Source organism: Canis aureus, chromosome 6, assembly GCF_053574225.1.
Source record: "Canis aureus isolate CA01 chromosome 6, VMU_Caureus_v.1.0, whole genome shotgun sequence".
NCBI classification, from domain to species: Eukaryota; Metazoa; Chordata; class Mammalia; order Carnivora; family Canidae; genus Canis; species Canis aureus.
In genome coordinates, this window is record NC_135616.1 from 3,410,601 (window position 1) to 3,422,833 (window position 12,233).

General features: G+C 42.0%; 1 protein-coding gene across 3 annotated transcripts in view; it reads right to left on the reverse strand.

Moving 5' to 3' along the window:
* LOC144315421 (uncharacterized) overlaps positions 1–12,233 on the reverse strand; it is a 22,701-nt gene continuing 10,468 nt past the window's right edge. Inside the window, exons 2-5 of one of the 3 annotated variants that reach the window (XR_013381095.1) lie at positions 2,722–2,775; positions 2,430–2,550; positions 2,229–2,354; positions 1–116 (exon numbers count right to left, since the gene is read on the reverse strand). Coding sequence is in view for 1 of the 3 variants with exons in the window: in XM_077899938.1 (XP_077756064.1) it covers positions 2,284–2,354; positions 2,430–2,570; positions 2,722–2,775 (266 nt within the window). In the remaining 2 variants the exon portion in view is untranslated. Of the gene's footprint in view, positions 117–1,871; positions 2,355–2,429; positions 2,571–2,721; positions 2,776–12,233 lie in introns of those variants that run through there. The other 2 variants (XR_013381094.1, XM_077899938.1) reach the window with 2 other exon arrangements.

The window sequence follows — 12,233 nt, forward strand, 5'->3', positions numbered from 1 at the left end:
GTTGCCATAAAAAGGTAACCCATTTAATAAATACCTTCTTCTTCTCCTTCTCTTCCTCCTCCTCCTCCTCCTTCTCCTTCCTCTTCAAAAAAGAAATTTAAATCATGTAGGAGCTCCTGGCAGAAAAAAGTACGTATTTGTCAGGTATTAAAATTCACAAGACTACTAAGAAGGCAATGAAAAATAGTCATAAAATATTCAAATTCAAGTAAAAACAAAATGGGGATCATGTTTCTACATTACAGGATGGGAAAAGTATGTGGGAACTTTATTGTCTGGTGAATACGTTTAGCACTTATAACTCTAATTACACGTATTGTGCTCTATTTTGCTTAAATTCTCAACCTCAGAATGGAATGTTGGGATGAGTTAAGAGTATAGAGTAAAGGCTGATGGCTGCTCTAAGGGATATGTCCATTGGCGTGTTTGCTTGTGTGTGGGTACTAACAGGAGCACTGGGAAGATGCTTGTGCTTAGCATTTGCTAGAAGCTGAGTGGGGTGATGGGTGGGGAGGGGCCAGGGTCACAGGAATGGTCGTCTACAGTTGGCCTGCTCCCGACCTTCCCCTACCCCTTGCCCCACCACAGAAGTTTGCTCTCTAGCTCTGGAGAGTAGAGGCACACGCAGACAAGGTTGGCCTCCATGCCATTATTCGCACAGCGTGAGACACCCACACCAGTTTATGGTCATCTCAGCTAATGCCAACCGAGCACTTACCATGTGCCAGGTACTATTCTAACATTTTATGTCTAGTAAAGTGTGTAATCCTCACGGGAATATTGTGAAGTACTTATTGTTATCACTCTCACTTCATAGATGCAGAATTTGTGAAGACCACACAATTAATGAGTGGTAGAGTTGGGACTTAAATCCAGGAAGTTCGTCCCACAGTTGGAATGTCTAACTACCACACCTTACAGAAGGTTACCTAGAGTCATAGCCATGCACCCAGTTATATCCAGTTCAAAGTTGTCACATGGCACCTGTTTCAGGTCATTTTAAGAACTTTGTAAGCTCCAGGCTCATTTCAAATTAAAAGCTCCACTGCACATATTAAGCATTAAAATTCACCCACATCCATATTAAAAACTATATTTATTTCTGTTTTTGCTGTGAAGCAGTTGAAAGGATTTCAAAAGGAATGATTTTGCTTTTGACATGATTTAATCTTGAATAATATTTTGTATTATTTTGTATTCTATTCATTTCATTTTTTAAAAATATTTTATTTATTTATTCATGAGAGACACAGAGAGAGACAGAGACACAGGCAGAGGGAGAAGCAGGCTCCCTGCCGGAAGCCGGAAGCCCGATGTGGGACTCAATCCAGGGACCCCGGGATCACGCCCTGAGCTGAAGGCAGATACTCCACCACGGAGCCACCCAGGCATCCCTGTAATTAGTATCTTTATTAAGGTTCAAACATCTTGAGTTTTGACCTGAGCCTTTCCATGTTGCCTTTAAATCCTGTAGACATCACTCTAGTAATCTTGGCTGGGCTTTTTCAGGGACAGAGTTAGGAAATAAACAAAGACACACAAATGCACACAGGCACATGTGTGCACACATATGACAAAAAATACCTCATAAATTAATACTTCTAATTGAGTATTCTAGGACTTTTAATTTCACCTTTTTAATGTTACATGTATATCCAGTGGTGCGTTGGTATATCCTTGATAACTTAAAATCCAAAGCCCTGATCCAAATCCAAAGCTCTTACAAATTTAGGAGAAGAAAAAACTTCCTCTGCTCTCTTATGTTTGGTGACCGGGGCATGTGAATTAAAGTCACAAAAGATGGATTAACAAGAGAAAAAGTTTATTTTGCATGTGTACAGAGACTTCTCAGAAAAGAAGAGAAACCCAGGAGGTGCAGTTGGTCTGAGGATTTTATCTGCCATTTTAAAAAGGATGATGAATTGAGGAGAAGAAACTAGGCAAAGGAAAAGGGGAATTAGTAAATTGTTGGAAAGTGAATAGAAAATTATGGTAAATAGAGATTGTTTTATAAGGTTTTTATGCAGTTTCAAGTCATCCCAGGTGAGGAGATTGTCTCTGTAGTTCTCTTGTCCTGCGCACAGGAGAGGGAAATTTCCTTGAAAAATTGAAGTCCACCTAAGTTAGGCTTGTACAGGGTATGAGCAATCAGGCATTTAATGACAGTCATTTCTAAGGAAACAATATAAAACCAAAAAAATAATGGTTCTAGTAAGTAGATCATATACCACCAGTTCAGAGGGCTGTCAGTTGAGGTTTCTAGGTGTTGGGTTTGAAGCATCTTTAGATGGTAGAGTGAGGACTGCAGTGAGACTGATGACTTTCCTGCCTCTGTGGCATAAGAATTTCTTGATCTGAAGTAAAAAAAAAGAAAGAATAAACATAGGAGGAGCTTTCTTCCCCCCCATCTGCCTAAAATAGTGACCTACTTTGAGGTGACGTATGCTGATCTCCTTTCTTTTCTCTATCTGAAACTTTACACGAAGTCTCACACATTGAAAGTTGCATTGGTAGTTGTGGAGAGAGGTTTAGGTCAGTAAGGCAAGAGATCTGCACAAAAAGAATACAGACTGAAACAAGAATAAGGAGAAAAGAACAAATCTAAGGATATCGCCCCATATCTCGTTGAATCAGTCTCTCAGTCTGGGGAAGAGGTCAGTCCAGTTAAACAGTCGTGTCTCATTTCAGGACGGGTGGTACAGATGGCAGTAGGGCACCCACCTAAGTCAGGCTTGTAGAGAGTGTGAGCAATCAGGCATTTGATGAGGGTCGTGTCTATGGAAACAAAAGAAAAACAAGAAGTAATGATTAGAGCAGACATACACATGCATTCTGAATTCAGAGGGATGTCAGTTGAGAAGGTTTCTAGATGGTAGGCTTGAAGCATCTTTAGCTGGTGGAGTAAAGGCCGGCAGGGCAGGGGCAGTCTGACTTTCCTGGTTTGCAGTTTGAACATCTTTGGTGATGGTACAGATTCAGTGTCACAGCATGGTTATTTCTCTAGTGGAGCAGTGAAACATTCAGCTTCAGATTGCAGGGCTTCTTTACATAGGCCCAGTTAGGATCTGGGTTGTCAGGTTTCACTTCTCAGAGGCACCAAGTCAGGAGGGTGAGAGGAAAAAATGGAAGCACTGATCACTGAGAAAATGCATAATATAGCAGCATCCAGTTTACAAAGGAATAAAAAAATAACTTAAAGACAATGAACACTCACAAGGGTGGGTTATAGTTTCCCACTGAAACACAAACTTTCTCAGGACAATCATGCCCATTTCTGTCAAAGATAAAGCAAGACTACTGTGGTTGCAAAATAAGACTAATCTCATTAAATGTAGCTTGATTATTCATGTAAATGCAGTAAGAGTAGTAAGTGACCTTATAGATCTTTTAAAGTTTGTTTTACTAGAATTTTTTTAAAAAGATTTTATTTATTTGTTTGTTTATTTATTTAAAGAGCATGAGGGATCCCTGGGTGGAGCAGCGGTTTGGCGCCTGCCTTTGGCCCAGGGCGCGATCCTGGAGACCCGGGATCGAGTCCCACGTCGGGCTCCCGGTGCATGGAGCCTGCTTCTCCCTCTGCCTATGTCTCTGCCTCTCTCTCTCTCTCTGTGTGACTATCATAAATAAATAAAAAAAATTAAAAAAAAAAATAAAGAGCATGAGCTGGGGGGAGGGGCAGAAAGAAGGGGGGAGAACATCTCAAGCAGACTCCATGCTGAGCACAGAGTTGGATGGTGAAGGGGCCCTTGATCTCATAACCCTGAGATCATGACCTGAGCTGAAATCAAGAGTCAGACATTCAACCGGCTGAGCCACCCAGGTGCCCCTTGTTGGAAGTGTTATAAGGAATCTCAAATTAGACTTTTAAAAGGATCTGGAGGCTAAGATGCCAAGTCAAGAACTCACCGACAGACTTTTCCTGCAACACCTATAGATTTGGGTAAATCTCTTTCTTGAGGTCCCCCCAAATCCTGAGTTTCCTGGGTCTGCCAGGAAGGGACCTTCCTTACTCACTCATAAGATTAGGAACCACATAAACCAGATTCCAGGCTGATTTTTCTAAGGATCTTTATAGACATTGGTTCCATAAAGTCAACCTTAGTTCCTTGACTGTCTGGAATATTTGATTCTATGCACACCATCCTCAAATAGGACATTCCAGTCAAAGACTTTGTAATATAATCAGTCTTTCCAGTTGTGTCCTGTTGGGAGACAGATTCACTGAACTTCTGCAAATAACTACCTTGCCATAAAATAAGAATATTTCATAAGAGTTAATTCTGGAGGTGTCAGGTAAGGAGAAAAATAAATGTTTTGTTTCTGTTTAAAAGAAGCATAACTTACCAAGTTGCTATAAGTTATGGATAGCTTAAAAGAAAAAAATTTCCCTGAATCTGGAAAATAAAACCTTAAAGAATCAGTCATATCCTGGTCAAAGCCATGAAAAAAATCATAATAATTTTTTTATAGTTCATTCAGTTCCATGTAATTCTTCTTTTTTTAAAAAAAATATTTTATTTATTTATTCATGAGAGACGCAGATTGAGGCAGAGACACAGGCAGAGGGAGAAGTAGGATCCCTGTGGGGAGCCCCATGTGGGACTTGATCCCTGCACCCGGGATCATGCCCTGAACCGAAGGCAGACGCCGAACTGCTGAGCCACCCAGGCATCCCCATGTACTTAATTCTTGTTTTGCTTGACCTTGAGTTAACAGTTTCATGAGCTTATCAGCTTCTCTGCTAAAGTTTTGGAATTCCCTTTTTATTTTTTAGGATGAAGTACCCCAAATTCATTAAAGGAAGAACTCCAGTTTCTCCCTTTCTCCCTCTGTCCCTCCCTCTCTCTTTCTTTCCCCCCACTCCAAGCCTGCTGTGTGGCCCCATGTACACACCCTGCTGTGTGTATTTTCCATGACTTATGAGTAATAAAACTTGTTTTCTCAAAGTTCTCTAATGGTTGTTAGTGAGGTGAGTCTTGTGCTCATGGTAACAAAAACTGGTCTAGCCACAACACTGGCTCTGAAAGGGAAATTGTCTGTGGGGGCTGCCACAAGTGGGACGGCCCAGGTGAGTGCCCCCAGGCATTCTAGCCAAAACCATCTCTGCGGATAGGCTGAGCCCAGCTCAAAGAACACCATTTTATAATTTTTATTTTTTTTAAGATGTATTCATTTATGAGAGAGAACTATATACCTCAATAAAACCATACCTCAATAAAAAAAGAAAAGAGTGTTTGAGCAAAAGTCTATTCAGACAGGTTAGTGCCAAACCGGAAGTGGTTAGAAGTGCTCTATGGACAGGAGCTTAGGGAACCACTCAGGGGAGGTGTGGAAGCCAAGTGAGAAAATTATTGTCTACAGCTTAAAGCCTAGGTGGCTGTTTGTGTTTGGTTGCCCTTGGGTTTCAGTTTCACCACCTTGAGGTATTTATAGGCTTTGGTTTTGATTTGCTTGGGTAGGCTGCCAAGAGCATTAGAGCCACTTGAATGTGATGGCTTCCTTGTTTAATTAATTCAACAGTCTTCAATATCTAGTAGAAATAACAGAAGCTTATTTGAGTGGTAAACCCACGTAGAATAAAAATGGCATGTCTGCATTATCCTAAATGCTGGCAACTTTGAAGATATATCTTTTTTTATTAAACCAGAAATATTATTATTTTTTTAATTTTTATTATTTTTTAAAAGATTTTATTTATTTATGATAGACCTAGAGAGAGAGAGAGAGGCAGAGACACAGGCAGAGGGAGAAGCAGGCTCCATGCCGGGAGCCTGATGTGGGACTCGATTCCGGGACTCCAGGATCGCGCTCTGGGCCAAAGGCAGGTACCAAACCGCTAAGCCACCGGCAGGGATTCCCTAAACCAGCAATATTAAATTAGTTTTATTTGGGATCCCTGGGTGGCGCAGCGGTTTGGCGCCTGCCTTTGGCCCAGGGCGCAATCCTAGAGACCCGGGATCGAGTCCCACATCGGGCTCCCGGTGCATGGAGCCTGCTTCTCCCTCTGCCTGTGTCTCTGCCTCTCTCTCTGTGACTATCATAAATAAATAAATTAAAAAAAATAAATTAGTTTTATTTACCAAAGATTATTTCAGCTCATGTGAATTTGAAAGCTGCTTAGATGAGTTCTTATTTTCCTGAAAGTTTTAGAAGTAATCATTTTATATATGTGCTTGTGTTTTTCTAAACCAATTAGAATAGATCCTATTTTTTCATAAAGAGGTAGATTTTTAAAAAAGATTTATTTATTTATTCATTCATTTGTTCATTCATTCATTCGAGACATGGAGGGAGAGAGAGAGAGATAGAGAGAGGGGCAGAGACACAGGCAGAAGGAGAAGCAGGTTCCACACAGGGAGCCCGATGTGGGACTTGATCCCGGGTCTCCAGGATCACACCCTGGGCCGAAGGCAGGCGCTCAACCGCTGAGCCACCCAGGGATCCCCCAAGAGGCAGATTTTAAAGATTTTATTTTTCAGATATATATATAGAGAGAGACAGAGGGAGAGGGAGAGGGAGAGTGGGGGAAGGAGCAGAGGGAGAGGGACAAGCAGATTCTGTGATGAACACAGAGCCTGACATAGGGCTCAATCCCACAACCCTGAGATCATGACCTGAGCCAAAATCTAAAGTTGGACACTTAAGCAACTGAGCCACTCAGGGACCCCCAAATGGATCTCTTACATGGGATTTTCTGGATTAATTCTGGCAATACTATCTGGAGGAATTAAACACCACGTATACATATCCTAAAATACCAATATACAAACATGCAGCCAGACACAAACAAGAATCTTAAAGCTTTCATCCTAAAATTTTAGCCCTGTGTCAGGCAAACATGGAATTCAAACCCCACAAATTTATATGAAGCAGTTGGATTCAAATTGTGTTTCTGGCAGATGGAACAGGTTTAGGCTACCTACTCAGTTTTACAAATATTTGTGGAGAAGACTTTTAAGATTTTCCTTCGCTCTGATATGTAATGTTATAGAGGTACGGATTGAATTTTGGGCAAGAGACCTTTTGGAAACACCAACAGGGGGTCCGAGGATTTGAAAAACTCCTATGAATGGATAAAATCTCCAGTTCATTTTCACAAAGTTTGAGAAGATGCCCTTCAGTTGGGGAAGTTCCACCTCCTTGGAAGTTTGCATTTCAAAGAAAGGACAGTTCCTATTATCAGACGCTTGGGGCAATTAATATTTTTAAATTTCCTTTTTTCCCCTTAAGTGCTACATCCTGCTGTTTACAGCATCTGCCAGGCTTGCCAGATGAACAAGGGACACGTGGGAATGGGTAAGAAGGATGGGTGGGCTTTGAGTTACTTCTAGGGTCTCAGTTTCTGTCTTTGTAAAGATTCAATTAGTAAGATAGGGACAGTTGTTTTTACTTTTGACCTCAAACAATTTGGTCACCTCAATGATAATATCAAGGAGCTGACTCACCAGTCCAACAACATTGTCTTGAATTTGTTTCTTGGGGCGCCTGGGTAGCTCAGTGGTTGAGCGCCTGCCTTCGGCTCAGGGCATGACCCGGGGTTCTGAGATAGAGTCCTACATCAGGCTCCCTGCGTGGAGCCTGCTTCTCCCTCTGCCTGAGTCTCTGCCTCTCTCTGTGTCTCTCATGAGTAAATAAAAAAAAAATCTTAAAAAAAAAGAATTTGTTTATTTCAGGAAGATTTTCAACTAAGATGAAAATCTAAGGATTCCTAAATCGTGGATTTAGGTATGTGCCTTTGGGATGTTTTTTTATGTCATTGCACAAAGGCTTGAGTTTGTGCTAGGAAAGGGTTTCTTTCCCTCTGAGTACATAGTTCCATTTTAGCCCAATTACTTATAGGTGAGGGGCCTTAAAAACAGCTCCTCTCAGGCCCTAAATGCTGGCTTCCAGTTGGGCAACTTCTGACCATAGAGCTCTTTTTAAAAAATCCTTTCAAATGTATCATTATCAGGTTTAGTAAGAAAAGCAGTGAATTCTCCTGGCAGTATTAAACCTCTCACTCTTTTTCTTTCCAAAGGTATACCTACTACAAATGTGACTCAAAACCCAAATCAATAAGCCTTTGTATAGCTTAACAGGGACGCAAGAGGCATTTCCTGAGAGGGTGCAAAAGATGCAGTGTCCATGCTCTAGAGCCACTCCCAAAGAAGCCAAAAGAAAGACTTAAGTGAACTTCCTGAGGGCTGGCAACAGTCAGTAGGGTGTCAGCATCAGTGGGGTGCAACCCCCATCTCTGTCTGGTCAACGACAATTTCTTGGGGCTCCCCACCCTGAAGGTTGGCTGCCTGCAGATGCAGGTCCTGCATCTGACACAAGATGAGACAGGAAGGAAAGCAATGACTGTCCCTGGGAGATCAAGGATCAGTCACCAATGAGTTCTCAAACCAAGAGTCACTCAAAAGTAATACCCAAAGAACTGGTTCTTCCAAGTGTTTCCTCCTGCTAATCTATATTTAGATTATTTGATCAGAAGTTGGAGAAGCTGACTTGGTATGAATTTTTACTTTTTCCAGGTTTGTCGAACATCCTGAGTTCTCAGCTACAACCTCCAAAATGATTGAGGGGCACACCTGTCCTTTTGTGAGAGTCAAAACTCTAATGGAGTAAAAATGCCACATATTTTCCTCTACTCTCTGAGGTTCGGTGACTGGGGCCTGTGAATTAAAGCCATAGAGACAGATTAACAGAAGAAAAGGTTTATTTTGCATGCACACAGAGCCTTCTTGGAAAAGAAGAAAAAACTCAGAGAAGGAGTTAGGTTTCGGATTTATATACCATTTTAAAAAAGGATGATGATTGCAGAGAAGAAGCCAGACAAAGGAAACTGGGGATTTGGTAAATCGTGGAAAGGCCACTAGGAAATATATGGTAAACAAGGGTTATTTAGTAAGGTTTGTTAGGCAGTCTCAGGTGCTATGAGACTTGTCTCCTTAGTTCTCTTTCCAATACAGGACAGGGGGACATCTTGACAAATAGAAATTTCCATTACAAATGGAAGCAAAAGGTATTTTCTGCTTTTAGTCAAATAGTTGGGGGCTGGTGGTGCAGAGAGGTCTTGCTGTGTTTGTTGTTCCTCAGTGCCTTCAGATCAAGATAATCATTATGCCAAAGTGGGTACAGGTCCACTTAAAATGTACCCTTTGGCATGTGGGCTACCTTGAGCTGAAGGCAATGGAGACCCTGTGAGCTCAAGGGAAACTTTGCTCCTCACTTTTTAAAAAAATTTATTTATTTATTCATGAGAGACACACAGAGAGGAGCAGAGACACAGGCAGAGGGAGAAGCAGGCTCCATGCAGGGAGCCCGATGTGGGACTCGATTGTGGGACCCTGGGATCACACCATGGGCCGAAGGCAGATGCTCAACCGCTGAGCCACCCGGGCATCCCTGTCCCTCCCTTAACTACATAGAAAAATCTAAGCTGGGTGGTGGGGGGGGGGCTTTCTGAGAATAAGAATAATTACCAGAGAAACATTTTATAGTGGCCGGTCTGTGTGGTGGGGCAAACCTCTAACTACTGAACATCTGTGCTTCCCCCGATGGGCCTGTGGATTGCACTCCTTCCCTCCGAAGTCCCAGGCCCCACCACCTGCTTCTTCGGTCGGGATGACATATATACCTCATTCTGCCCACTGTCTTTGGAATTTCCATGTCTGTGTGGATTCCCCAAATGTACGACATTAAGTTTGATTTTCTTCTGTTGACATGTTTCAGGTCAATTTGAGTCTTAGTCCAGCCGGAGAGACCTTGAAGGGCACAGAATCTTCTTGCTGCCTGACAACAGTGTACGCGCCCCCGGCATGGCTGATTTCAAGACATGTTACCCGTGTGATGCCACTGCTGGTGGGTTTGGGAAGAGGTGCACACAACAAAGAATGCTGCTACCAACATGCTTACTGTTCTCTCATTGTGCTCTCCATCCTTCTCCCATTAAAAACAAGAAAAAGGGGCACCTGAGGGGCTCAGAGGTTGAATGTCTGCCTTTGGCTCAGGGTATGACCCCAGGGTCCTGGGATCGAGTCCTGTGTTGGGCTCCCCGCAGGGAGCATGCTTCTCTCTCTGCCTCTCTCTCTCTCTGTGTCTCTCATGAATAAATAAATAAAATCTTTAAAAAATTTTTAAAAATGAAAATAAGTTGTACTACACCTATTTTGTCAGGGTGTCTAGCTATTACATACCACATGCTCTCTTTTAAGGCGAACTTGGTCTGAGTTCAAAAGAATCTGCATCTATGATGTTCACCACTGGTCTTTATATCAATGTCTCTTCCTGGTCGTTTTGACTGTCTGAAGCTTGTTTTCTGGAAGAAATCATGGGAACTCAATTCTCTGAATTCCGTATGTTAATATGTTAACAGTTGTCTACCACCCTTACCCTTGAAATTCACTTCTGTTGCATATAAAATCGTCCCATCACATTTTCTTTCCTCATGAAATCCTAAGTATGTGTACTGTTTTCTTTGGGCATAAAGCCTACTGTCTGAGTCTGATGATAATCTTGTCTGGGAGCAAGATTCCTGTCCCCATCAAGATCTTTCTAGCTGGACTAAAAACCAAATTGACATGAGACAGATTAACAGGAGAGAATCAGATTTAACAGCATCCTTACACGGAATCCACAGACATGGAAATTCCAAAGACAGTCGGAGGGAATGAGGTGTACGTGTATCCTGAACTAAGGGGAAGTGGGTAGTGGTCTGGGGCTTCGAAGAGAAGGAATACAATCAGGAAAAATGAAAAAGAGTGAATGTCTGGTAAACAACTGTTCACTGGCTACTCAGAAGCCATGGGGCATAGAGGACTTGGGTCAAGCAGACCTCACTAGGTTCCTGCCTGTCCACCGCACAGAGTATCATGTGGTGAGCCAGGGTGATAGCTCCCTTCCCAGCTGGGTCCTCTATCTGAACTCTTTTTAGGCAGCTGTAGGGTAGACAAAGAGCTTTTCCTGCATCTACTGAGTTTGGATTTTTGTTTTTTGAGTTGGGGTTTTGATTTTTTTTTTAAAGATTGTATTTATTTATTTGACAGAGAGAGCAAGGGAGCACACACAGGGGGCAGGGCAGAGGGAGAGGGAGAGGCAGGCTCCCTGCTGAGCAGAGCCTGACAAGGGGCTCCATCAGGATCCCGGGATCATGACCTGAGCTGAAGGCAGACGCTTCACTGACCGAGCCACCCACTGGGTGCCTCCTTCTTAAAAATTAATTAATTAATTGAGTTTTTGGATTTTTTTTTTTTAAGATTTTATTTATTTATTCATGAGAGAGAGAGAGAGAGAGGCAGAGACACAGGCAGAGGGAGAAGCAGGCTCCATGCAGGGAGCCCGACATGGGACTCGATCCCGGGTCTCCAGGATCATGTCCTGGGCTGAAGACGGCGCTAAACCGCTGAGCCACCCGGGCTGCCCTGTATTTTTTTTTTTTTTTTTTAACTCAAAACAATCTTCATGCCAAAGTGGCCCATCTTGTGGCAGCCTGCCCTGGGCCCCTACAATCTCAATCTCACTTCCTCATAAATCACTTTGTGTTCTCTTTGCCTAGATGCCTGAATATATGTTCTTTACATTTTTCTTTAAAGTCTCATTATTTTACTGGAATATGGCTTAATGCTCAGCATTCCAAATTGATATTCTGAGGAATGTAGGGTGTGCTTTCAATATGTTTCAAATATGTGCATTTCTTTTTTTTTATTTCAGAAGAGTTTTCTTGAAGTACAGGTTTTAGAATTGTTCTCTCCTATTACTTTCCATCTCCAGGGACTCCTATTATCTGTATGATATTCTCATGTTCTCTTCATTTCTCATTGATTTTAAGGTGTTATTGGTTGTTTATTTTCTCTCACAGTCATTTCAATTCAGTTTCTATTTCTCACATTTTCTTCTCTTATTTCTAATTCTTTCCTGAGTTGTCACTCCATTTTTGAGTTTCCCTTATTCTGATTTTGTCTTCCCTCATTCTCTTGATGTCTCTAGCTTGTTTTGAAATAATGGGTTCCAGCTTGGCAGTTTGGCAGGCATGACTTTGTAGCATAACATTCCTCCACACTTTCGTTGCCTGTAGAAATGTTACTCTACTTGTTCTATTTTTTTTTTTTTTTTTGGACAGTAACTTTGATAGCTTTCAATCACAATTCTTTTCTTTTCTTTTTTTAAAGTTTTTATTTGTTTATTTGAGAGAGAGAGAGCATCATCAAGGAAGGGGCAGAGGGAAAAGCAGGCTCCCCACTGAGCAGAGAGCC